The 24,738-nt window shown below is 50.7% G+C and overlaps 1 protein-coding gene across 5 annotated transcripts in view; it reads right to left on the bottom strand.

The window, feature by feature from the left end:
* Kirrel3 (kirre like nephrin family adhesion molecule 3) overlaps positions 1-24,738 on the bottom strand; it is a 555,253-nt gene that overhangs the window by 16,213 nt on the left and 514,302 nt on the right. For all 5 annotated transcript variants that reach the window (XM_057767795.1, XM_057767794.1, XM_057767796.1 and 2 more), the window contains exons 6-11: positions 16,935-17,085; positions 12,100-12,205; positions 6,387-6,535; positions 4,803-4,930; positions 3,852-3,978; positions 665-765 (exon numbers count right to left, since the gene is read on the bottom strand). In XM_057767795.1, the coding sequence (XP_057623778.1) occupies positions 665-765; positions 3,852-3,978; positions 4,803-4,930; positions 6,387-6,535; positions 12,100-12,205; positions 16,935-17,085 (762 nt within the window). The remainder of the gene's footprint in view (positions 1-664; positions 766-3,851; positions 3,979-4,802; positions 4,931-6,386; positions 6,536-12,099; positions 12,206-16,934; positions 17,086-24,738) is intronic.

Genomic DNA, 24,738 nt, shown 5'->3' with positions numbered 1-24,738 from the left:
GACAAATCTTCTATTTAAAAAGAGGGCTTAGTGGGTAAGGCGCTTGCCACAGGGGCCCCGATGACCTGAACTGGATCTCCAAAACCTACCTAAGTGTGAAAGGAGAGAGCTGACTCCACAACGTTGCCCCCTGATTTCCACTCATGCACTATGGCATTTACTCCACCTCCGGGTCCTACCCACACAATGATAAGAAATCAAACAACTTAAGTCTTTCTTAAATGCAAACACCATCCTGCAAATGCTGGTGAACTCCAGAGGCTGTCTGGTCTGCTTTAGAGGCTGAGGGGTTGGAGGAGGACAGGATAATGCAGTGGCCATTTTAGAGGGACTGTTTCGATCTGGAAGGCACAGTGTATACCCTGGGCATTAGGACAGAAGAGTCTGAAGAGGATGATTCTGGGAGACGCAGGCATGGGTGGCTTGGAGGCCTGAGCACCCTCAAGCTTGCCTGTTCTGAGACAAGAGGCTGCCTTCCCTATTTTGTCTTCAGGGTGTGTTTTCTAGATACAGATAGGTATTGTTTCCCACTACAGTGGGAAGGGAAGCTCCAGAGCCTGAACCAGTTTGCAGGCTGCCCAGGCTTTGGCAGAGATGACCCGTGGATACTGGGAGTAGGTGCACCGCTGGTGCCCTCACCACCCTCCCTCCCTGGAACACTCACGATTCGGTCAGGCGGTGGTGTGCTCCGGATGAAGCACTTGATCTGGCCTTTTTCACCATGGAGGGCATGCTGGGTCTGTGTGCTGGAGATGATGGGGGGTCCTGTTGGAAAGATGACATGTTAGGGAGACAGGAAGGGCAAAGCCCCAGCTGGTACCCTCTTTGGTGGGTTCGGAAGTGTATTCACCAATCCAAACATTCAGCAAACATTTACAGAAGGCCTGTGCATGCAAGACAGAGTATGGGGAAGGGGACCTGAAGATAAATTAGTCATAAACCTCTCCAGGGATCCTGAGTGAATGCTCCCAAGTAAGAATCCCCAGAAGGCATAAATAATAAAAGTTGGTGAGTGTTCATACCATAGAAGCGATGCAGATAAAGTACTAACTGGCTTCCGAGGAAAGAAAATAATTCTATCTGCAGATGGGGAATGTTTTGCAAAGGAGGTGGTGAGTTTGGGAAGGGAGTCGAGGCAAGCACCAGCTTGGGAGAGGACTATAAGAGAAGGAATGTCATCTAGCCTTGCTCCGTTCTTGGGATTCAAGCCATTTCTAAGCTGTCCAGCAGAGGGCACACTTGCCTAACAAACCGGGTTTCTCTGCTGTGCCGATAAGGGAAGAAAAGTGGTGTTGCTCCTTCACCAAGGGCGGGAATTACCCTACAAAGGGGAAGTGTACTAGCTGAGCTCATAGACCTTAGTCCTATGCAGGTCTCAGAAGATCCTGTAGTTGATTGTCTTGTTTGTCTCCACATAACAGTTGGCCAGGCCAGGTAAAACAACAGCTCCAACCGACCCAGAATTATCCCATTCAGTGTGTGTGTGTGTGTGTGTGTGTGTGTGTGTGTGTGTGTGTGTGTGTGTGTGAGAGAGAGAGAGAGAGAGAGAGAGAGAGAGAGAGAGAGAGAGAGAGAGAGAGAAACAGAGACAGAGAGAGCGCACTTCTGAGGTCCAGTCTCATTTATCACATTGGGCAGCCAAGAAATGCCATCCAGAATGAAGCCTGTCTCACGAAACCTCCAGTTAAGTGTCCCTTATCTGCAGGTGACTTCCTGGGCTGGGCTAAGCAGTTGGAAGATAAGGTTGGGATTGAGGGTGAGTGTGACCCCCCCCCCCCCCCCCGCAAGTTCCCAGTCTCTGAGGTGATGGTCAGGATTTAGACTACAGAACAGAGGGAGAGATCTGGAGAACAGGCAAAATTATGCCAAGAACAAAACAAAAATTGCTGCAAACATAATTGCTGTTTATTAACCACCTTAATTAAAACAGATTTGCATTTCTATGAGTAGTTCTCAGCCAAGGGGGAAAAAGGTATTGGGAAAGATGGCTTCTGAGTTCAGAAAGGAAATAACTCTATCTGGTACACAGGATATAGGTGACTTCAAGGTACAAGCTTTGCCCTCAGAAGGCTTTAAAGATGAGCTGACTGTTGCTTTCCTCGGAGTTCCTTGGCTCTAAGAAGCCTTTGGCCCCAAGCCACAGCGGCCCTACATTCTGAGGACCCCGGGCAATGCTTTGCTTTGCAGCTGGGCTGAGAAGTGATGACACCATAAAATCTTTCCCTTTCATTTCCCAGGAACTAGGAATCCCCCAGGGGTTTCTCAGGGCTCCAAAAGCTGTCAACAAATACATATGCGTTTATGGGCTTCTTAAAAGAAAACAAAAAACCAGGGTAAAGGAAACCCAGCCCAGAGAGCCAATCGCCCTTCCTCTGGGTACCCACCCAGAGCCAGCTCAGGTTACAGCGGGAATCAGTTCACTTCCCAAAGGCCACTGGACTGGCTGTCACTCACTGAAGGGGTTGGCAGAGCTGGAGGATGGCTGCATTCTAGGCACCCAGGCTCAGATGTACCAGGCTCACCACCCCTCCACCTGTTGTCCAATTACAGGCAGGATGGACAGTCCCACCCCTGTGTAGGTTCCTCCCTTAGGGTCATTTCCTCCAGGCCCCAATCTCAGTGTGACTAGCAGAAAGTAAGCATGGGGCAGCTTCCTCCCTCCTGCTGATTCCTTTAGCTGTGCTCCGCCCAGCAACCTAAGGAAGGTGTGCAGGCTGAGAAAAAAAACGGACAGAATAAATGTTGGCTGGATGCCAGGGCCTGCCCTGGACTGTGGGTCCCTCCGAGGTGTGTGTGTTTCCCAGGAGCAAAGGAATAGTTCTTTCCCCAAAACAGTCTCTTTAAGTCCCCATTGAGAAATGCCTGGATGTCTTAGAGCAACAGTAAAAATGCCAGCCCCTCCTTACATACCCTTTCCCCCCAGACACAAGGATGCTCAGTTAATAGCTCCAGGTTTGGGGATTCTGGTGGGAACGTGTGTCTGAGGGTCCTTAGCCTCCGGGTTACAGCTGACAACAGGCCTGGCAGCTTGGCTCCTCAGCGCCCTCCCCAGAGTGGGCAGTGGGGAGGGCTGCCGATTTCACTGTGGCCTGGCGCACTGAGCTGAGTGTCAGACACGGCGCGGCAGGAAAAGGCTGCAGCCTGTGTTGCCATGGATATACGGAGGCGCGATCAGATGCTGTTATTTTTAGCCCTGCAGTGCCAATTTATTGGTGGCATCCTGGGGACACGCAGGAAAGGCAGGAGGGCTTGGGAGCCTGGGTTCTGCCTGGGGCAGGTGATGTGTGAGTGCTCTGGGGTCTGGGCAGGTTGAGTAGACCCGGTCCGTGCCTCTGCAGCCAGCGCCTCTCTCAGGAGAGCAGAAGAACGACTGGGCAGGAGCTGAGCAATGGGGACAGTGGAGGGGTGCTGCGGAGGCATCCAGCTGGGCTTGTTTTTTCCAGAAAAGGGGGAGAATAGATGGTTTTCCATGGGTGGTTTCCTAGGTTGAGATAAAGTCACTTTGGTTCGTTTCCAGAACTTGGCTCAAACCCTGCTTTCAGATCAGGACCCTAAAGCCTCACACAAGGGCCTGTGACCTCTGACCTCTTTTTCTTGGCCAGGATAAAAATTTATCACCTAATCATTCCTCAGCTGGGATTCTTTTGAAGGTATTGGAAAGGAGGAGGTGGTCCACAAACTTACCAGCTTGCCTTTGCCTCCACGGACAGACAGAATGCTATATTAGGGGCAACAATGCCTAGAGTCAGTGACTACCCCTTTGGGGACAATGCCTGGTACCAAGATGCCTTGGCTCTTTCCCCTCCTTCCCGTTCCCCCCTCACATTGTGGTGTTTGCATGGGACCCTTACCATTGACAGTCAAGGTCACCTCTCTCTCCCCAGCTCCTACCCGGGGCACCACAGCCCGGCACACGTACTTCCCGGCATCCTCCTGGCGGACAGATTTGAGGGTCAGGGTCTTCTCATTGCTCAGGACCTAGGAGGAGGGAGGAGGATCAGACACAAAGAGTAAGGGAAGGCTGCCTCCGCCTGGGGTCGCTGGCTGACAAAGAGGCCAGCATCTCTGTAAACACCAAGGTGACGTGCAGTTAGGAGGCAGATGGTACCATTTAGACTTTGGAGAGGAAACTCCCCTCCCCCAAACATGGACACCCCCTTCTTCCAGCTGCAGGCCTGTGGGTATAATGCATGGTGGTGCTAGGAGCGTGAGACTCCCTAAATGAGGAACCATGGCTTCTTCATACGGAGAGATGGATGCTACTCTCCTGGGACCTCCCAGCTGCCCACAGGTAAAATTACCCTAAAACTGAATGTGGAGGGTCCTGGAATCAAGGTTTTCATAGTCATGCTTACTATCCCCGTGGGAGACAGCTGGAGGCGATGCTATGACCGCAGTCTTAGACACTAGCCATTCCTGGCTCCAGCCCTGGATGCCTGCATGGTATAGGTATACGTCAGGGGCTCATCCGTATAATGGGGGCAGTGACCCCACCTGGAACAGTGCTGCAACTCGGAGAACATAATAGGCTACCTAAAGGTTGGCTCCCTCTGCCGTCCCTAAAGCATAGTGCTAAGGCTAAGGGTAAATTTCTCTAGGGTAAGTTTGGAAGTTTTTCTAGTGCCTGGGCAGAGTGTGCTCAGAGCGATATGGGTACAGGTAGGCCCTTGAGCTCCTATTTCTCTTTCTGGGACCCCTTTGACTTATTATAGAGATTGACTCTCTCCAAAGTCTCCTGCTTGCTTCCCTATCTGCCCTCCAGTTTCTGTCATAGAACTCAGAAGTCTGGCCTGAGGACTCACCACACCAGAACCCCGTTTCATCCACACGATGGTGAGAGATGGGTTGCCGATCCATGCACAGCTGAAGACGGCATCTGAGCCCAGATCTACGAGCAGGGACTGCGGCTCTGAGGTCATCCGGGGACCAACTGTGATGGGGAAAGAAGAGGAGATGGGCTCAGGAGGGCTGGGAACTCTGGAGAGACTTCTTTCTCTCTTCTCCTTTTCACCCGCCCCAGCTGGAAGGAGGGAGGCACTGGGTTCGCCACCTCTGTTTCAATTCTCTGACGCGGTATGGGAGCAGACTCCGGAAGTGAGGATGAGACCCCCCTTCTCCAGGCTCAACTTTTCTCAGGCCCACAGAGTAGACAGTACCAGCCACAGGATGAATGCACTTAGGCCGATTTCTGCCTTGGTTTACCTCTCAGCTCCTTCTTTTTTGTCCCTGTCCTGTTTGGCTGCAGAAAGTAGAGGGAATCTCCTGCTTCAGAATCCTGGGCTTTGGGACCATGACTTGAAATGACTTGGCCTAACTGGAACCCTTCTAGAGTGTGTTCCGTCCTGTACTTTTTCAGGGTGTCTTCTCTCCGAGACACCACAGACACCCTTCTTATCCTTCTAGAAGTAGACTAGGTCCTGGTCCCATTTCTGACACCTCCACTAAGTACGTGCGAGCCCTTCTCTGCCCTGTTACAGCACATTGGCCTATAGACCAAGCCTTGTTTCATACAGTGGCTGAGGTATTTGGAGAGCTGCCCTGGAAGGCCTTGGGGGCCCTTCTTTGAAGGGATAAAGCCTGAATGCTAGAATTGGGAGACAGAGACTCGCTTCAAGATGTAACACCTGCTGAGTCTCTGTGGGACGAAAGAGTCCGGCCACGTCAAGTTTATGAAAGTGCTTTTAAAACTAAAGGGCAGTATGTGAGCTGGCCATGTGTGCTGTTTGTGATGGCAGCTCAGGCTGGCCTACAACTCAAGGCAGTCTTCCTGCTTTAGCCGTTTGAGGGCTTGGATTGCAGGCGTGTGCCACCACTCTGGTTTTCGTAACTGCTTCTGAATGCACCCCACTAACTAGGTTGCCTCATCTGTTGGGCCACTGGTGAGAAGAGGGGGCTATGAGTCCGCTCGGTGGGACGGTGGTGTGTGTGTGCGCACAGGTAATGGATTTGGTCATTGTCTGGTCTCAGTTAAGTCATAAGTCACCCTACCACTTAGTCACTGTGTGCACTTGAGTGTCCATCTCCATCATTTTGATAATAGGGATAATAAGATATACGCATGGACTGTATGTTTGTGTCTCCCTCAGAATTATATGGTGAAACCCCCAGCATGGATGTATTAGGAGGTAGGGCCCTTTAGGAGGTAATTGGGATACAAGGGTGCTCGAACAGTCATGCTGGCCCTCGATTTTTGCTGGTCAGGCCCCCCGGTCCATGGTGACTAGTCACTGTGCTCTGGGATGCTGGGACAGTCAAAGATCAAACTGGGAGTGGTAGCAGAGGAAGCCGTGAGCACCAAATGTGGTACCCTAGACTGTGGGTGATGAGTCTCAGTGAGACACCACCCACCGCCTGCTCCCCAGGGCCTTCTGAGTCCCCATACTCACAGTAGACGTCCACCGTGCGGCTGAGGTTGGTGCTGCCCAGGGCATTGGTCACTTCACAGGACACAGGCTCGGAGAAGTATGTGTAGTCCACAGTGGTCCTATACAGCTCCCCAGATGCTTCTTTGATGATTTGACCCCGTTTGGCCCACCTGCAATGAAGGCCAGAGTTTGATGGGGGCATCCTTTGGGAAGCTAGACATATCTCTCCTTCGAGGAAACTAGGAGGGGGTAATCTTGTACCCACAACGTAGTCATGCAGGTGATTGGCTCTGAACCGTGGTCACCTTGCAGTCAGAGGCACTTGACAAGTAAGTCACGCTGGAGGTAGTAGCGTTACCTGGCTGATCACTCCATGGTATCCAGGCCATTAGCTAATCCAGCTCTCGTGACCAGACAGCCTAGCCATACTGCTTTGAGCTCTATTCTGGTCACTCTCCTGGATCTTGAAGGGAAAGGCGGGAGGCTGAGTGCACGGCGTCTGAGGTGAGGGCTAATGATGCATGTCCTATATATACATGTACATTACATGAGTGTGTGCATCTCCCTATACACAGAAGTTTGGTTTCCAGCAAGAAGATGTAGGATGGGTTACTGAACCTCTGCATTATGCTCTTACCCATCTCCTGCCACTGTGCAGATCCCTCATTGCATCCCCATCTTCTTGGAAATCTTTTCAGCCTTCCTCCCAGGGTAGGGACTTGACTTTACTGTTAACTCTGTCCTTCCACCTCGGCTTTGTTCCTTTGAGGCCACAGACCCATTAGCCCAGGTTGGGTGGAGATCAGTGGGTAGAAAAATTCTCCCATGAGCTGATCAATATCGTACTGAAAGGAAGAAACTGTGAAGTCTCAGGCTTCATGGTTGGTCTTAGTCCTGGAGTAGGGATCACCATAATAGAGTGGCCACAAAATGACCACCATGTGCAAAAAGATACATATGAGTGTGTGTACAAGTGCAAAAGCACGTATAACATATACACATGTGCTCATGAGGGTTTCCATGTATGGTGTGCAAGTGTGAGTATACGCATGTATGCCTATATGTATATATGTGTACATGAGAGTGTGTGCAAGTGAGTATGTGCAAGTACATGTGTGTATAAGTGTACATGAAGGAGTTTGTATGCATGCAAGCTTGAATATGTGCATGAATATATATGTGCATCTATAAGTGTGAGAATGCGCATATATGTGTGTACATGAAGGTTTGCCCGTGTCCATTTGTGAGTATGTGCTTGTGTACTTGTGTAAATAGGGGACTTTCATGAATATAAATGTGGATCCGTGTTTTTGTGTCCATATAAGGATTTACATGTTTGTAGGTATGTGCATGCATGAACACACATGCAGATGAGTGCAGGTAAGTAAATGTCTATGAATATTTACATATGTGTATATATTATGTGCATGTGAGGGTGTGAATGTGTGCAAGTGTGTGTGTGTGTATGTCTATGTGCATGTGTTTGTGTATGTGAAGATTTGTATGTGTGCAGGTGTACGTGCATGTGTGTATGTGTGCCTATGAGGGTTTACATGCGTGAGTATGAATGTATACGTGTGTGTGTGTGTGTGTGTGTGTGTGTAGATGTAGAATATAGATCCCTAAAGGGAAAGCATTTACGACTTTTTGGTTTAAACTTATTGTACACAACATTCACTCTTTGAAAACACGAAACTTCTAACCAGGTTCCTGGGACTCTTCAGCTCGTCTTGGGATGTTTCCAGAGCTCCAGAGCCTCTGGGCTCCACTGCTGTTGAATGTACTTGCCCCTCCTCGCGACCACTGCTGCTCCTCTTCCCTTCCTTCCGCTGTTCCCGGCCCTTTCTTGGTGATACTGATCCTATCTCCTCCCTCTCTCCACTGGTTCTCGGCCCAGTGTGTCCTGTCTAGCCCCTAGAGAGGTGGCTACTTCTCCACATCCCAAGGAACACCTAGACTGGCGCCGTGTGGTTGTTATTGTGAATTAATATCGAGTAACTATTAAGAACACAATTAATAATAACAATTATAGTTTAACAACAGAGCAAACCATAGCTCCCTGAGAGCTTAAGGAGCTTCCCAGCAAACCATTATGAGTTATTCATGAGTCGTTTCAATTCCTAACTTCAATTTAATGACCAGACTTAATAGTCAGGCACGGCCCCTGCCTGAGGTGGATTAATTCCATTCCAGACACACAGCTGGGGATCAGTGTCCAGCCTCTACTCCTTCCACCCTGTTGAAGGGAGGGAGGGCTTCTAAGTGGTGGACACTCTGGTGAGGAGCTGATTGCTGAGGGGGTAGGGTGGGGAGAGGCCCAGGTAAGCTTTCTCCACACTTGATACTCATAGCATATGGCTGGGGCTGGGTCTGTGTCTGTGCTCAGGGGCATTGGTTCAGACAGGCAGGCTGTGTTTCTTTGGGGGATCCTGGAGAAAATGGAATCTTCTTCCCTCTCTTTCTGGTACCCTCACTGGGGAGCTTAGGGAGGGTCACACTCCCCAGGATCTGATTGTTGCAACTCCTGGAGTCCAATAGGTTTAGAACCCAGTACTCCAGGACCTGTGGCTGCACCTTCCATGCCAGGTGGGCATTCTTTTCACCCAAAGGAACTGAAGAAAAGGAGAAGGATTAGGATAGGCTGGCCATGGGAAGTTTTCCACTTTAGGTGAAATCTGAGTCAAATCTCCAAAGGAGAGACGACAGGAAGGATGGTCTGACTCTCCTGTTTCAGGGTCATGGTAGAAGGAGGGAGTTGTCTACAGGACTGGATTTCAGGAGGCTGAACCCTGGGCTTTTTTGGAAGGGGACCCCCTCCAAACTCACAAAGGGACCTCTGCTCATATCTTGACTATCCAGTCTTCCTTCCCCTCTCTTACTCCCTTCGCACATCAAACAGCTCCCTGTAAGCCCCTCCAGAAGCACTCAGCCTGAGAATATCTCATTCCAGTACTGGACCGCAGGGTTCCAGAACCAAAGAGCAGTTTCTTTCCTAACCCACATATCCCCTCACAGTCTGTGGCTTGGCCCCCTCTGCCTGGTCCCCACCACTGCATCTTCACCATCTCCCCCAGGCCCTTGCCGGACTGCTTTAGCTTAAGCCTTTTCAATCAATGTCTAATTTGGTCCGAACAAATGTAAGAGGATTAATTATTTATATCACAGAATCAAGAGGCCCAACATGTCACATCTGCAGGCTGGAGTGTCAAACAGCCCTGTACGCTTTATCTTGTATTGTGTTCTGTTATCCCATATCTGCCGGAGACCTCCAGTGGATAAAGTCCAGAGCACCTCTGGTGTTTAAGCCTGGTCCACTAACCCAGGCTCTGAGTCCCTGCGGGCAGTGAAGAGGCAACGCCCATGCTCAGTCAGGGCCATCTCAGGGTAGGGTTGAGAGAGGGAACATGTTTAATTTTAGAGATTACAGCCTCTTAGGTGAACCAGGGAGGAAACAATCAAGATGAACAGATGGAAGAGGAAAAGATTCCTATAATCTTGTCAACCTCATTTGGGGACAAAATATTAATGTACTTCTGTTATAGACTTGTTTAGGGCATTTCCTCCTGGGTACAAGTGCTACATGAAAATGGAAGTGGGGGGCTGGCAAGACTTTGGTGGAGGGAAGGGGCTAAACAGGGGCTCCAAACCTCTTCTTGCCTCAACAGACCAGGCCAACCACCCTAGCTTTCCCACCACTTCCCGGGAGCCAAAAGGGCTCCCAAGGTCTTCTGAGCCTTAGAGCAAGCCCGAGCTGGTACTGCTACGCTCTTAGAACCAGCAGTTAATCAGAAGGTCCGAAGAATTGGTAGCAAACAAGAACAGTGGTCATGTGCAGGGAGCCCAGCCACTCTGTGTCTCTTCTTACACCAGGAGCTCATGTGGGATTCAAATATGCTTCAGGGTAGGTTCGGAAAGGAGGGAGGGAGTCCCACAGGACACAGTGGTCCAGGGAAATTGCGTGTTCTCTCTGTGTTCATTTACTAACTTGTTAGCTTGAAGAAACTCCAGTTTCAAACTGAAAGAAGAGTTTTAATATTCTCACTAGCTGTCATCTTTCATCACCTAGATTTGCTAGTTGTTCACGTTTGATCACGTGTTTCAAAATGACCTCCGGTGTAGGCTCACACTTTCTCCTTGTCCTTGCTGTTCTGTGTCCTTGAGAGTCATCCCTAGCAGCTGGGTACCCTACTGAGGTCAGATGACAGGTGGAGGGCATGCTGACATGCTTGTTCCATAGATCACTGGGCCCTCGGGTCACAGGGAGTCTGGCAGTGACATGGAAATGGGGGGTCGAGTGTTCCAGTCTCCAGGGCCCCATAGGCATCTGGGGGATTGCTGTGATGGTCAGTGGATGGGCTGTCTGCCTGTCTGGTGGGGGATGCTTATGGATGAGAAGGGAACTGGCATTTGAAGTGTCTCCTGGGTACAGGACACCTGTCGAGGGACCTTGAGCTGAGAGCTGGGGGCAGACAGGAGAGAAATGCAGAGATGGCAGGTGCAGTTAGAAGCTCAGAGACAGGAACCATTTTTAGTTCCTTCTGTGTCCTCTGTCACTTCTGGGCAGTGCCAGATCCAGGCCAAACCAGTCTCTCAAACTGCCTGGATCACAGGATTCCTGGGAGTGGGAGGTTCTTCACCTTCGTGGTGGGTATCAGAGGCTGTCTGATCTTCTTGCTTCCAGTGCAGCAAGGGTTAACTCAGGAGGGATGGATAGAGAGACTGCGGGCCTCCCTGACTTTTGGCCCCACTGCTGCTCTATTATCCACACCACAGGGAGCCAGAGCAGTTCACTATGTCCACTCTGAGCCTGCTGTGGCATCTTCTGTGGTCCATTGCCCTTTCTTCCACCTGCTGGGACCGCTCGGCCTTGTGCCTCATGTCTTCCCTCTCCTCCACATCCCTAGTCATTGCTTTCCTAGTCTGGGACCATTAGCATTTGTGCCACTTGCAGAAGTGGCAGCTTAATAGCTCATATCCATAGTGGAGGTGATGCCCTGGCCTCTGCCATCAAGCCTGGGCTGCTGGGAAGTGAGGGTCATCGGAAGTTCTGCAAAACATCTAAAGGAGCGAGCATCCCACACCTGCACTTGGGTACCTGTGAGGTCACTTAGTTTCTGGATTGCTGTGTGGTGATGTGCACAGACAGAAAGCTGCCCAGAGCGGCAGCTCCGAAGGCGTATTTGATCAGTCAGATGCATGGAAGGAATGCCTAGTTTATGCCATGCGATACACTGCATGCTGAGAGCCATAAGCGACTAAATTGCAGTTCCTGCCTCTGAGAAACTCAGTCAGAAGGCGGAGATAAACATGGGAGAAACAGTGATGCCTGGATTAGTGTTGTGGATGAGGACGCGGGGCGGGGTGGTGGCTCTGCAGGATCCCAGGTGCCCTTTGAGCTCTGGCCAGGTATCCAGTGCTAAGTACACTAACTTACCCATTCTGCTAGTGGTTTCAACACTTATCTGAGCCCTGTTCTGTCATTTCAGAAATATGGAATAAACAAGCCATTGAAACGGGAGAGACACTCCTGGTTTCCTGGTAGAGGGAGTGCAGGGGAGCTTGAAGAAAACAGAGGGTCTGCTTGGCTCGCGGGTGGGGCTGGAGTGGGGGAGGGGAGAAGTCTGTTTGGACATCTGCTGTGAAGCACATTCCGTGGCCACGTGTGACATGCCACGTGACAGGCACGGGGTGGAGAAGCCTTAGACCAAGCTGTCTTCACAGCAGCGAAGCTCACCTGTACTGGGTGACAGCTGGGTTGGCCTTTGCAGAGCAGTGGAACGTGACGATGTTGTCCTCCAGTACCGGCTGTGGTTCTACCGACAAGTTGACAAGGGGGGGATCTGCAGGCAGAAGAGAGTCACATACAGACTGGGGAAGGAACAGGGCAGGAAGGCATGGAAGGTCAAAGCCAGGGTTCCTCCTACCCGGGCACCATCGCGATGGGTCCCCGGAGTCTGGGAGTGACTGCTTCAGGTCGCCCTGGGTGCTGGGCGCAGTCTCTCTGTGACTCAAGGTCTGAAGGGAAGTGAGCATTCGTTTCTGGTGCACCGATTTCCCAGGCCCCAGGTGTGTACAGCCTAGTTTCCAATCCAATCCACTCGAGGGGAAGGGACACTCAGCCCTCAGTACAAACTTTCTGTCTGTGAAATGTCTGTTTATTATCCCCACGTAAAGGTTGTGGGGCCCCAGGTAACTTGAAAGTGGCATCTACATCCTTTCATCACACAATCATCTCTGCTGAGTCCAGGCTGGTGTCACCAGGCCCTCAGCATCCTGTGCCGGGGTCGCTCGTTTTCTCCTCTGAGAAGATAGGAAGCCACACTCTGAAGTGCTAAGTGATCTGAGGTGGAGGAGACAGAAACTGGGAGATGGAGAGCCACAGAAAGAGCACATGGAAGGGTTTGGGGTGGGCGTGGCAAAGCGTATAACATAGAGGACAGATGTGAGGACCACAGGGAGAGACAGAGAACCCAGAGGGACAGAGACAGATGCAGACAGGAGGAAGGGAGAGAGAGAGAGAGAGAGAGAGAGAGAGAGAGAGAGAGAGAAAGAGAGAGAGAGAGAACAGATAGAGAGAAGACAGATAGATACACACACACACAGAAGCAGATACACAGACACATAGAGAGTTACACACACATGTACACAAGACAGACAGGCAGGCAGGCAGGCAGGCAGACAGACAGACAGATACACACAGACATACAGAGAGACAGACACAGACAGACAGAGAGAAACAGATACATAGGCACACACAGAGAGAAAGAGTATCTACTCTGGTACAGGAGCAGCTGGTCTGTGTACCTTTTTATCTGAACATCATGGTACTATAGCATGAAACTTAAGCCTCCTCCTATCCCTAGGGTCATGGGTTAATGACTTGTTCTTCAGAGACGTGTTATTGAGGGGGGATTGAGAGCTTTGAGGGAGCGGAGGCAGTAGGAAGTCTAGGAGAGGTCTTGTGGGATCCTAGTCTCTTCCTTTCCCCTTGTTCCCTGGCCCTCAAGTGAGCGCTTCTGCTAGCTCACACACTCCATCTAGGATGTGCTCTCTTTACCACCCCCCCATCCAAACCAACGGGGCTCTGATTATGAAGTGGCTCATCCCAAATTGTGAACTGAAATGAACTTATTTACCCCTTTACTGTCATCTCATGTGTTTGCTATAATGGTGGGAAGCTGAGTAATACAGTTAGCTATTTCGTCCACCTTAATTTCTATTTTCAAAGCGAGATTCAAGGGCTTGCTATGGCAAGGGACCACCATGAGGTCTCTCTTTCCACTTCTTAGGGTTATTGCACCTCCCCCTGCAAGTCCTGTAGCATCTTCCCAGTGGTTTCCCCGTGACTTCCGAGGCAAGGCTGACTCAGGAATCCCACGGTCCTACGCAGAGTGGGCTGGCCGACTGACCATGCCTCCTGGTAAAAAAATTTGGCCAGAGGAGTTTGCTGGCTGCTGTCAGGACTCCTGTGCATTGTTAGACTCCCATTATGAAATCGAGTCCTGGTGAGCGATAGATGATCTCAGCCTAACTCTTGTTTGAGATGATGGTGTCTATTCAAAAATCTCTAGAAACCCTTCACGGAGCTCAGGGGCAACCTTCCAAAGGCTCATCCTTCCCCTGGTGTTCTTTACAAAGTGATGAGCCCGTGGGAAGCGAGAAGATGGAGCGTGTACCCGCTGGAGGACTCTTCTCGGGTCCTCACTTGCTGGACGCTCAGTTACACCCTGTTATCTGTTCACTCTGTAGATGCCTCTTCTGCTTCTTCCCTCACTCTTTGAGGCACCCTCAATCCCTAAGGCCTCGGGAGAAAAGACCCAGGAGGTTCTCCTCCACTCAGTTTCATTTCCATCTCTACCCCTAGATCCAGGAATACCATGTCCCTGTTTCCATCCCTCTCCTTGGGATGTGCATGACATGCATTTTTAGGAGTCTGCCAAATTTCAGAGGTATAAATAGTTTATGTCATACCCAACTATTAAACATGATTTTAATCCCACTTGAGATGTCGGATGTATAACTTGCAGGAGGGTGGAACTGAGATCACACTGAACAGATGTTACAGCTGAGAGTCTGTTAGTGTTTCCATCAGCAACCTGCATGTGCGTGTGCGTGTATGTGCGTGTGTGTGTACATGCACATGTGCATTTTCAGAGAAAGTGTGGGGGAGCAGAGAGAAACTTCATGACTCAGTGATTTTAGAGCACATCGTTTGAAACTTGGCAGCTGGACAGAGTCCAGATGTGGTGAGGCTTTGGGGGTGTTGCGTTTTCTCTTCCATTACTCAATCTGGGGGCTTTGTCTTCCGTTGGGTAACATATAAAGACCAAGGGAAACAAACAACAAATGTGCTTTTGCTGAGTTTGGAGACTTCGTGGTTGACTGAGAAAATGAGCAGGTTTGCAAAGGCGGCTCAGATCCAGCCTGTGGTGTCCACTGCAAACAGTGGGATGCTCACTGAATGAGCAAGTGGATCTGAGGAGAAGGGAGGAGAGGCGGGGGAGGAGGAGGGAGGCATGGAGAAGGGCTGGGCTTTTTCTTGTTAGGTATATATAAACACCTCCCAGCTAGGGTCAAATGGATGGGTCTAATGACATCTGGGGAAGGCCCACCACACACCTGTCACTGTGGATTTCAACCACAGCCTGTACTTTAATCAGAATGTGCTGCATGCGGTGCTAATGGTTGCATGAATGATGTCACTGAACTGTGACCTTAAGAGACAGGTAGATGTGATCCTCTTCATGCATTGATGAAGAAACCAAGCCCAAACCAATTCACTAATGAGGCCAATCAGTACTGGCAAAGCCTGAACTCAAACCAGAGAGAATATTGGACTCCAATTGCTGTTCTGTATTACGCTGGCAGGATCCCAGCCAGGAAGCCTGATGCCTGGGTCTAAGCCTCACGCTGGCCTCATTCCTGCATCATTTCAGGTACAACCCTGTTATCCAGGTAGCCAGGTCAGCCAGCCCTCTGTCTGGAGTGCGTATGGAGGAAGGATGTATTTGAATGTACATGAGATGCTATTATGATGATTTTTTTTTTTTTTTTGAGACAAAGCTTCTCTGTGTAGCCCTGGCTGCTCTGGAACTCACTTTGAAGACCAGACTGATCTCAGACTCAGAAATCCACTTGGCTCTGCCTCCCAAGGGCTAGGATTAAAGGTGTGCACCACCATCTACTGGCCTACGATGACAGCCTTGTCACTAGCTTCTCATGGGGCAGTGGGCAGTGGTCTGGAGTAGAAATTTGCTTCTCCTTGTTTCTGTCTAGGGGAGCCAATTGTGTTTACATGGGACTCTGTAGTTGGCACAGCCTCCTGCCTGGGTGCGGCTATGGAACAGCACAGGAAGGCCACAGTGTCACAAATGGCAGGCAGGAAGCAAGGGACTTAGACACTCATTGTCTCCCACCCTCACTTCCCCCAGATTTGGTTTGTGTGTGAGAGAGAGCTCTCAGCTTTGATTGCTCCTAGAATAGGAAGAGACCTTGGATGGCATCAGCAAGTCAAACAAGAAACTGGAATTATCAGAGTGAAGTGACAAGTTTAGAGCCACCTAGCTCATGGTGATGGATCTGGTCTGGATGTTGGCCCGCATGCTGAGCCAGTTCCATGGTGACAGATCTGGTCTGGATGCTGGACCACATGCCGAGCTAGCGCCCTACCTTTTTTCTAGGGCCGGGCTTTGTTCTAGCCACAACTGTTCACCTGTTGGCTGGGTGGTGCTAAGACCCAGGCTTGGATCATGGCCAGGGGCAAGGAGCATTGCCTTAGGTCTTTCTCTCCTGCTTCTTTGATCTCCCTAGCCCTGGGCTTGGTAAGAACTCTCTGCTCCCACTGTCTCTGAGTGCAGAAGGGTGGGGGTGGGGGTTTGTTCATAGAAAATGGCAGCGTAGTGGAAAGTAGAGCCTTCCCCAGACCCCTGCTGTTTTGGCAGGACGTTCAGACCCTACCTAAGACTTAACAAATATCTCTTCTTCCTTCTGTACTTTAAAGGTTGTCACTTAGGATGTGTGTCACCAAGAGGGAACTTCTGCCTTCTGGCTGTGAAAGCGGACTCTGAGAGCCCTAAGACGTGGTTCCCGTGGACCCTATAACTCTGGAGAGCAGAGCACATAGAAGCCCAAAATTTGTCAGGGCTGTGAGAAAGCATTGTTAAATCCACCAGCTTTAGGGGACTGGAGAGACGGCTCAGTAGTTAGAAACCACTTGCTGTGCCATCACGAGGATGAACTTTTGGATCCTAGCACCACATAGCAGGTGGGCATCCAGCATCCACGTGTAACCCCAGCTTCAAGGGGAACAGAGAACTGAGGATGGTTGGAGCTAATACACTCCATTAGGCTGCCATAGGAAACATAAGACCCAGGCTCAGGGAGAGAAGTTGCCTCAAAGGAATAGGCCACATTGGTAGAGAAGAACCCTGACTGCCTTCTTCTGGCCTCTGTGCACCTGCATACACACACACACACACACACACACACACACACACACACACACACATTCATATGGGGTGGTTCCAACCCCGAGCCTGGCTGGGCTGGACAGAGTCTGTCAGTACTCACGCTGGATGTCTATGGTGACTGAGGTCTCCTTTCCTCCAGGGATGGCTTTGTTGGTGGCTCGACACACGATACTCTGCCCATTTTCTACGTCTCCCGGGGAGATGAAGAGGGTGCTGACAATGCTCTCACGTTTGCCATCGCGAAGTAGAGTCTGGGGAAAGAGGTGGTGAAGGAATAGAAGGTCTCGTGTTACTGAAATGAGATGACCTGGGAGGGAAAGAAACAGAGAGCTGTGGATGGCGAGTGTTGGTAGGAACTCCTGGGGGAGTTCCCTTACAGTCTTGACCTGGTTGAATGCTGGATGGTAGAAGAAAAAATAAAAGAACTACAGAGATTGCCATGCTGTGTGAAAAACAGCCCATACTTGCAAGTCAAAAGCTCAGCAGAAACCAGGTTTAGCTGACTGGAAGCCAGACCTTGGGTAGGTAGGTGCTCCTTAGAACTTAACTGGTTTCTGTGTTCTACCCCGATGTTGGTGACTCTGGATCCATACCAAGCAAGGGGAGGGGTTGCAGTAGACAGAGAGAAGGAGTTAAGAGCAGGCTCAGGTAGGACATCAGCAGTCTGTGTGCACTACCTGCCTTTGATTATCTCCCCAAGTAAGCCTTTGCACCTTCCCAAATCATGGCACTTCCTCATCTCATTAAATCTCATCCACACCACAGCATGGCCGGTGCCAGCGCTTTCCGTCTGACAAGGGAGGACACAGGCAAGGTTCATCCAGGCAGCAAAACTACCAAACTCCTGCTCAAGTGGTAGTGGTGGAAGGAGTACTGGGGTTCTGCAGTGGGTGGACCTTGCCCTCTGACACTTGTGTCTACCCCTGTTGTAGAAGGGGGATTCGTTTGCTGATTAGTCCGTTAAGGGATTTGAGATGAGACCATCCTGGGTTCTGAAAGTTTCATTTCCTAGAAAGGATACAACTTAGGATACAACTTGTCATGATGAAGACGGAGGTTAGGATGCTCCTTCTACAAACCAAGGAATGCTGGGAGCTGCCAGGAGAGACCAGGAAGGCCTCTGCACCCCTGAAGTAGCACAGCCCAGTTGGCAGCTTGGCTTCAGACCTGTTAGCCTCCACAGCCCCAACAGTGCAGTAAGCGCCAAGCTGTGGTGCCGTACGACAGCTGAACCAAGACATGAGCATAAGCCATGGGTCTTTGCTCTCTCTTCTTGGAGCCTAGCGCTATCCCGTAACTGGTTCCTCCTCTATGGCTGCCACCCCCTTCACTCTTCTGTCCCTCTTTCCAGAGACTTCCCCATCGCTTTGGAAGCCATAAAGATAGGCACACAGAGGGACAAAGAATGCAGGCTGAGTGGCCATGGCGGGTGGCACTGGAGTCTGTTCAGACTTAAAGATGTCCCCTCTAGGAAGGAACTTTACATCCTACAGGGAAGGCTGCAACCTTGTTTTACCTGGACGGGAGCCAAGGAATAGCTGACTCTACTTACTGAACAGCTCTCCTAAAATAACAATGACTTTTTTTTTCCTCGTTGTCAGATTTGTTGCAAGGAAGAAACATCATCTGTATTTTGCAAGCCAATGCTGAGTTCAAAGTGAACTGCCGGGCAGAACGGGGACTCACACTTAAGAGTAGGTACCCCGAGGACGGACCTGGGCCTTACAGATGGCAACACAGCGATCGAGTCCGGCAAAGGCCAGTGACTGAGCAAGTTGACAGCAGCTCACAGGCTGCGGTCATATTCTATGTCCTCAGCTCAGCGTGACCCTTCTTAACATGGGCCAAGCTTGTGGCCTCTAGGATGTGTAGAGCGTGGCATGAGCCTCTGGGTAAGTGATTTCTACTGTAGGTCAAGCCAGTCTATATCAGAAGAAGACGGAACATAAGAGCGGCCTCGGACTTTCTCCTGTAATTTTACAGCTGGCCAGATGTAGGCTCTGGGGCTGGAAGCCTTCTAGTACTTTCTGTCCTGGCAGGAGGGGTGTTGGCCTTAACCATGTGCAGAGGGGTTAGTGAGAGGGATGTGGCCTGATTCAGGGGTCCAAGGGCCAGTCTTAGTAGCCCATGGTCTGCAGGTCAGCTTCTGGGCCAGAGGCACAACTGGCGGTCCCAGAACAGGGTTAGAGGGGGGTGTATTTTAGCTCCAAACCAAAGCCAGTGTGCAGAGGGAGCTACAGCCTGCACCCTATTACCACATTGGCTTGGGGCTGCTCAGCAGACCTCGTCACCTCTATAAATAGCTAAGCGATGATAAGAACAATTTCCTGGATGAAAATGAGACCTCCGGGTAGAATGGGGGGAGGAGGGGAGGGAAGGGGAGGAGACAGGGTGTGTATTGTTCCTCTATATCCTTTCCTTTTCTGAGGTGCTAACGAGGGACATTTACATAAGTTTGACTCAGCCAAGCACCCCTCCAAGGGCTGGGCCCAGGGCTTGGTGGTGGGAGTGGGGCTCTGAGGGTGGGGGTGCGAGAGGGCAGGGAGGCCTAGCTCTAATTAGGCCTTCTGACTGCTTTTCCTCCTCCCTAGCCCAGCGTGTTCCTCCGCCTCGGAATGATGATTAATGACATATTTACTGTGTCCAGGCGGGTGCTTTTCTGGGAAATAAAAATTCTGGTTCAAGTTGTTTGTTCCACCTAATTAGAGAAAAAAAGGAAGATGTGTTCATTAAACAAAAAGGAAAACGAGGGGAAGGCGAGTGTCCCAGTAGCAAACCACGGCGCAGAAGGCCGGCTGCGTACCTGGCCTTGACCCCCCAGTTCTCGAAAGAGCTCAGGGCCTGGGCAGCAGCCCCACGGAGAAGGCTGTGTCTGTCGGCCCCTCAGACAGATCTGCTAACACAGCTGTGGAATGACGATGGGGAGAGAAGCCAGAGAGACTCCAAGCCCAGAGGGATGCGAGTTGGCCATGGGCGTAATTTGCGGGCTCCATCGGGGAGCAGTTCTGGGCAGAGCCCCTTTCTATGGCCTTTCCCTTTGCACTGTACCCTAAATCCCAAAGAATAATGCACCCAAATGACTAGGATGTTTCTTTAGCCTGATGGAACCCAGAACGTCTGGTGATCTTTGGATGTCCCCAGAATGGGCGTGGGTGGCATATTCCTATTCTGGTCCTGTGCATCAGCTCTGGAAAAGTGAGTAAATGGCTGTGAGGTTTACATGGTAGGAAACCAAGATGTATGTCTAAAGATCCAGGATGCCCATGGTGGCTTCAAGAGCAGAACCCTCAGAGCGTGGCGGTTTTGCCTATTGTCCTATAGTGTTTCCTTTTCGTCTCTAAAAAGGCCTTTCATGTACCCGTGCTTCTTAAGATGATGGAAGATGACAGTCCCCTCATCTTTTCAGGGCTGACCCTTGATTAAGTGTGATTTCCTTCCCATGGACGATCTTGAGTTTTGTGTTTGAATGAGGAGTAGACGGATGTATCCAGGTCCCCCTTGCCCACTGCTCCCCTTCCCGCATTCCCTTTTGAGCTTCTTCCTTCTTTTATCTTTTGCTTTGTTCCTCCTTTGTGCGTCATCTCTATCACCTCTCTTGTATGCAAATGAGGTCTTGAGACTTGGTGGACTTGAAGGTGTCAGCCAAGTGGGACTGTCTATCATTTGCTGATTCTTATCAGAGACCGGCTTCCCTGTCTCTCTCACCCCTGTGCCCCTCACTTCTCTCCCCTTCTCTTCTCCTCAGGGAGTCTGGCTCTGGGGTCACACCTCAGGCACTGAGGCTTCCACTAGCTTGCAGATCAGCTCTGGGGTTGGGGCTGGGGAAGGATTATACAGTGTCTCTAGTTTCTTGACTAACCATTGGAGGGTGGTGGGCACTAGTGTGGCATCAGACTCTGGACCTAGGCTTATTGACGAGATTTTGATGGTAACTCCTGAGCATCTACAGCGATGCTGGCATACCAACCGATAGGGGCCAGGTACCGGGCATATATACAACAGATAGGCATTGTGAACTAAATTCCTGAAAGTCAGCGGTGTCTGCAGAGACTGATTGCATTTCAGTATGGTGGAGAGATTCTAGTAGCCCTGTGTCAGAACTAATATCCTGAGACTAATAGATAAACTTTTTAGAATCTGCTAACTTAGCAGACCACTAGTTTGCAACCCAAAAGCTCAGATAACATCTTGGGCCTATAGAGAAGTATACCCATCTTACTATGCCTACCTCTCTGATGTACCCACCGAAGTAATTTGCCTTCATTTTAAACTTGCCTTCATTGGTGACTGTCTTTATTCTGTTGAAACTATAAAAACTTCATGAAACATGAGTTGGAGTTAAAAATCTGGGATAACCAAAATCAATGTCCCTGGCCCATGGTTGCTCGAAATGGCTCCAAAATAAACCATCCCTTTTTCCCTTTAAGTTGAAAGCTGTGGATCTTGCATAGACAGCATCGTGTGGCTGGGAATGACTGCTTTGGAGCAAAGTTCTCCGAGAGTGGATTTTCACCTCTCCCCTGCGTGTGTGTGCCCACCTCTGTTTGTGGGCATTCACAGGCTTCTGCCCAGTAACTGCACCTAAGGAACTCTCTCACGAGTTTCAGTGAGGATGCGAGGCTCCCGGTGCCCATCTGAAGAGAACTGGCTCCAGTGCAGCTTCCTGTTTGTGCCCGTAACCTCACTGTTCCAGTCCTGAGGTCAGTGAATTGGCATCTGAATTCTCAGCACTGGCCTGAGAGGCTGGACTCTGGGGGCCGGGAACACTCTTGGGGCAGTTGCCCGGTGTAGGTGTCAGATCCTTCCGACCCTCTCAGGGCCTCTGGTGAGCAGTAGAAAGCCGGGCTGAGCCCTCAGAGGTGGGCAGCCTGAAGGCAACGCAGTGTGTGGGTGCCCCAACTCTGGCGCTAAATATGGGCTGCTCATTGATATGCAAACAGCCTGGAGAGCCTTGAGCAGGCCTGATTGCCTGGCAACAAGGCCTTCTCTCTTTTCCCTCCCCACTCACCTCCCCCACCTGCTGTCGACTCCTTGAGTAGGCAGGTAGCCTCAGAGTGGAGAAAACAAAGATGTGGGGATGGATGGCTGTATCTCCTAAGACAACAGCATTTTCTCTGTGGCCCCTAGCAAGTCAGAGCCTCATCACACTGCATGGGGATGTAGCAGAAGTGGGAAGAGAGCACCCAGGAAAGGTTTCCCTTCTGGCTAAGGCCATACTCATCTTCCATTTCTATCACCTGTTCCTCCCTCCCAGGGTTTGCAGATTGGCTGGCATTTCAGACGCGTGCCCTGTGACATCTAGTTTTGTATCAGGCCCAGAGAAGCAGGAGAAACAAGGGAGAATCCCAGCTGTCCCCGGATTCCCTAGACAGTGTGTCCGTGAAGTGATGGGGAGAGAGGCAGCCCTCCCCCTCTTCTTTCAGCAGATCTGGCAGGCAGTGGCATAGTTGCAGCACAGCCAAGCGACTCACGCTAGCACTGGACCACAGGGACAAGCTCTGCAGGGCATGTTAGGTAGACAGAACACAACACAAGCAGCCTCATGCTCCAGCTGCCATGCCTTCCCCACAGGTATATCTATCCTCCCTTACAGTTCGCTACCATAGGTAGTAAACGCTACCCTCAAACTCGGAGGCAGAATAAACCTTACTTCTTTGTTTTTGTCAGGCATTTTTGTCGCAACAATGAGAAAAATTGCTAATGCAGAGTCCTTCCTCTCTTCCATCCTCCTTACAAGGAACTTTGAAAGAATTCCATTTGCTGGGCATGGTGGTGTACACCTTGAATCCTAGCACTGGGAAGGCAGAGGCAAGCGGATCTCTCTAAGTTCAAGACCAGCTTGGTCTGCAAGGTCAGGGTCGGGCTGGCCACGGCTACGTAGTGAGACCCAGTCTCAGAACAAAACAAAGTAAGCAATTTACATTTGTGTGTTTGTTTGTGTATTACGTGTACGTGCACACATGCCATACTGTGCATGTGGAGGTCAGAGGACGACTTGTGGGTAATCTTCTTTTACCGTGTGGGTCCTTGAGTAGCCAGGCTTGACAGCAAATGCTTTTGCCTGCCGAGCAGTCTCACCAGCCCTATAAGGAATTTGGTATGTGATTTCTTTTGAGTCCTACAATAACCCTAACAAGTGGTCCCATTTTGCAGCTGGGGAAACTGAGGCGGAGCGATTAAGGCAACATTATGACGTGATGGGAGCCCGGCCTGCAGGACTCTGTGGCCTGACGTTTGGACACTGCCACAGGATCTAGAACATGCAAATGGCCAGCTGTGAGGACCCAGAGGACCGGTGATGGTCCCAACGGCTGTATTTATTGCAGGTTCAGTCTGCCAGGAAGGTTTCTTGGTTGTGTCCCCGAGTGCTAACGATGCCCTCAGCATAAGGATGAGACAGACATAGAAAGTTTAGATCCCATAGCTAGAGGGTGGTGGAGGCCGGACTCACATTTAGGCCTCCCAGCGTCAGTGGACTTAACTGCCACCGAGTGGTAAATGCTGAAGGCCTTAGGTCCAAATCTGTCATGGCTGCTTCCTGGGGACTTCACTGTAGACTGTGTTTGAGTGGTTGTGGGTGTGTACTTGTGTATTCTCTGTCTCCCTCTGATGTTTCTGCCTTTGTAACTAAGCCAGAAATACTGTTTGGCGGGTGACAATCGTCTTTGCAGTTCTGGAGAAGGAATGGCCTGGACAGAGTTCCTGGGAGGAGATGGGGTGGGGTGGGTGTCAGTTTCCGACAGCTCTTCAGCTTGGGCCTATGGCTCTTTTTGGAATGCTTGCTGTTGCACTGAGCTCCAATCCATGGGTTTACAGCCTGTGGTAGCTAGAGCCCTTCCTGAGTGTCTCTCCCTGTGCTTTCATGTTCAGAGGAGGAAACTGAGCCCAGGAAATAAGTTGCCTGGAGTTACAGAGAGCAGGGCCTGGCAGGGACTGGCATCTGGCCTGGCTGCCATTCCCTTTGTGGCAGTCAGAATCAGAGTGGAACTGGGCAAGGACTGGCATACAGTATCCTTTCCAGAAAGGCAGTATGCCAGGCTTGCTGAGGCACCCGTTGTGTGGACCTTCTGAGTAGGTTAGCCTGGAATCGGTCTCATAGAGTGACCTTGACCCCTGCCTTCACTAGATGAGTCACGTCCCCTTCTGTTCATATATCCTGGGCGGGTCAGGCTGGCCCAGCTTCAGAGCGACCGTGGACAGACACCTCCAATGTAGGAACACCCTTCCCTTCCTTCCCAGCCTCCTCTGGATGACCTTGGCTCCTGGATTGTGTGTTTGCCTTTCCTGCTGTCCTCACAGTGTGGCTCCACCCAGGATGTGGGCAGAGGACTTATCTCCCAAGAGAAAGCATTGTTCCTAGGGTGGATTCAGGTCTAAGAGAAACCATTTGTTTGGGGATCTGGCCCCAGGAACTGCGCAGTACGCCAAACTTTGATCAGCCGCCGTTGGCAGTCTAGTCAGTTTGGGATGGGAAGGAACTGTCCTTAGAATAGAAAAGGCCTTTCTTTACATCCTCTGTGGATGGAAAAGTCATTTCTTGTCTTTGTAGGGCCCATGGGGAGGAGCCAGCTGGACATCTGAACTGAAGAGCAAACATGTGTCTTGACACCGTCTGAAACGGAGGACCCTGAGTCAGGGCCCTGAAAGATTACACCCCAACCTCAGAACCTGGAGGTTGCTTTGCCTGGTCCTCTGATTTAGCCTCTGGTGGTTTTCTTCAGACCCATAGAGATCTGAGCCTGTTCTGGGAGAGGCCGAGAAAGAAAATCTAGGTGAAGGGACACCTTGGTTCTGGTCCTGGTGCACCTAGGACAGACAGTTCCCTTCAAAGTCTGTTTTCTGTCTTTAGACAGACGAGTTTGGCCCTCCAAAGGTCTCCTTCATCTTACATCTGCAAGATGTAA

The sequence above is a fragment of the Chionomys nivalis genome, chromosome 4 (assembly GCF_950005125.1).
Source record: "Chionomys nivalis chromosome 4, mChiNiv1.1, whole genome shotgun sequence".
Lineage (NCBI taxonomy): Eukaryota > Metazoa > Chordata > Mammalia > Rodentia > Cricetidae > Chionomys > Chionomys nivalis.
The sequence above is the reverse complement of the archived record's forward strand: the minus strand, read 5'-3'. Positions and strand labels throughout refer to the sequence as shown.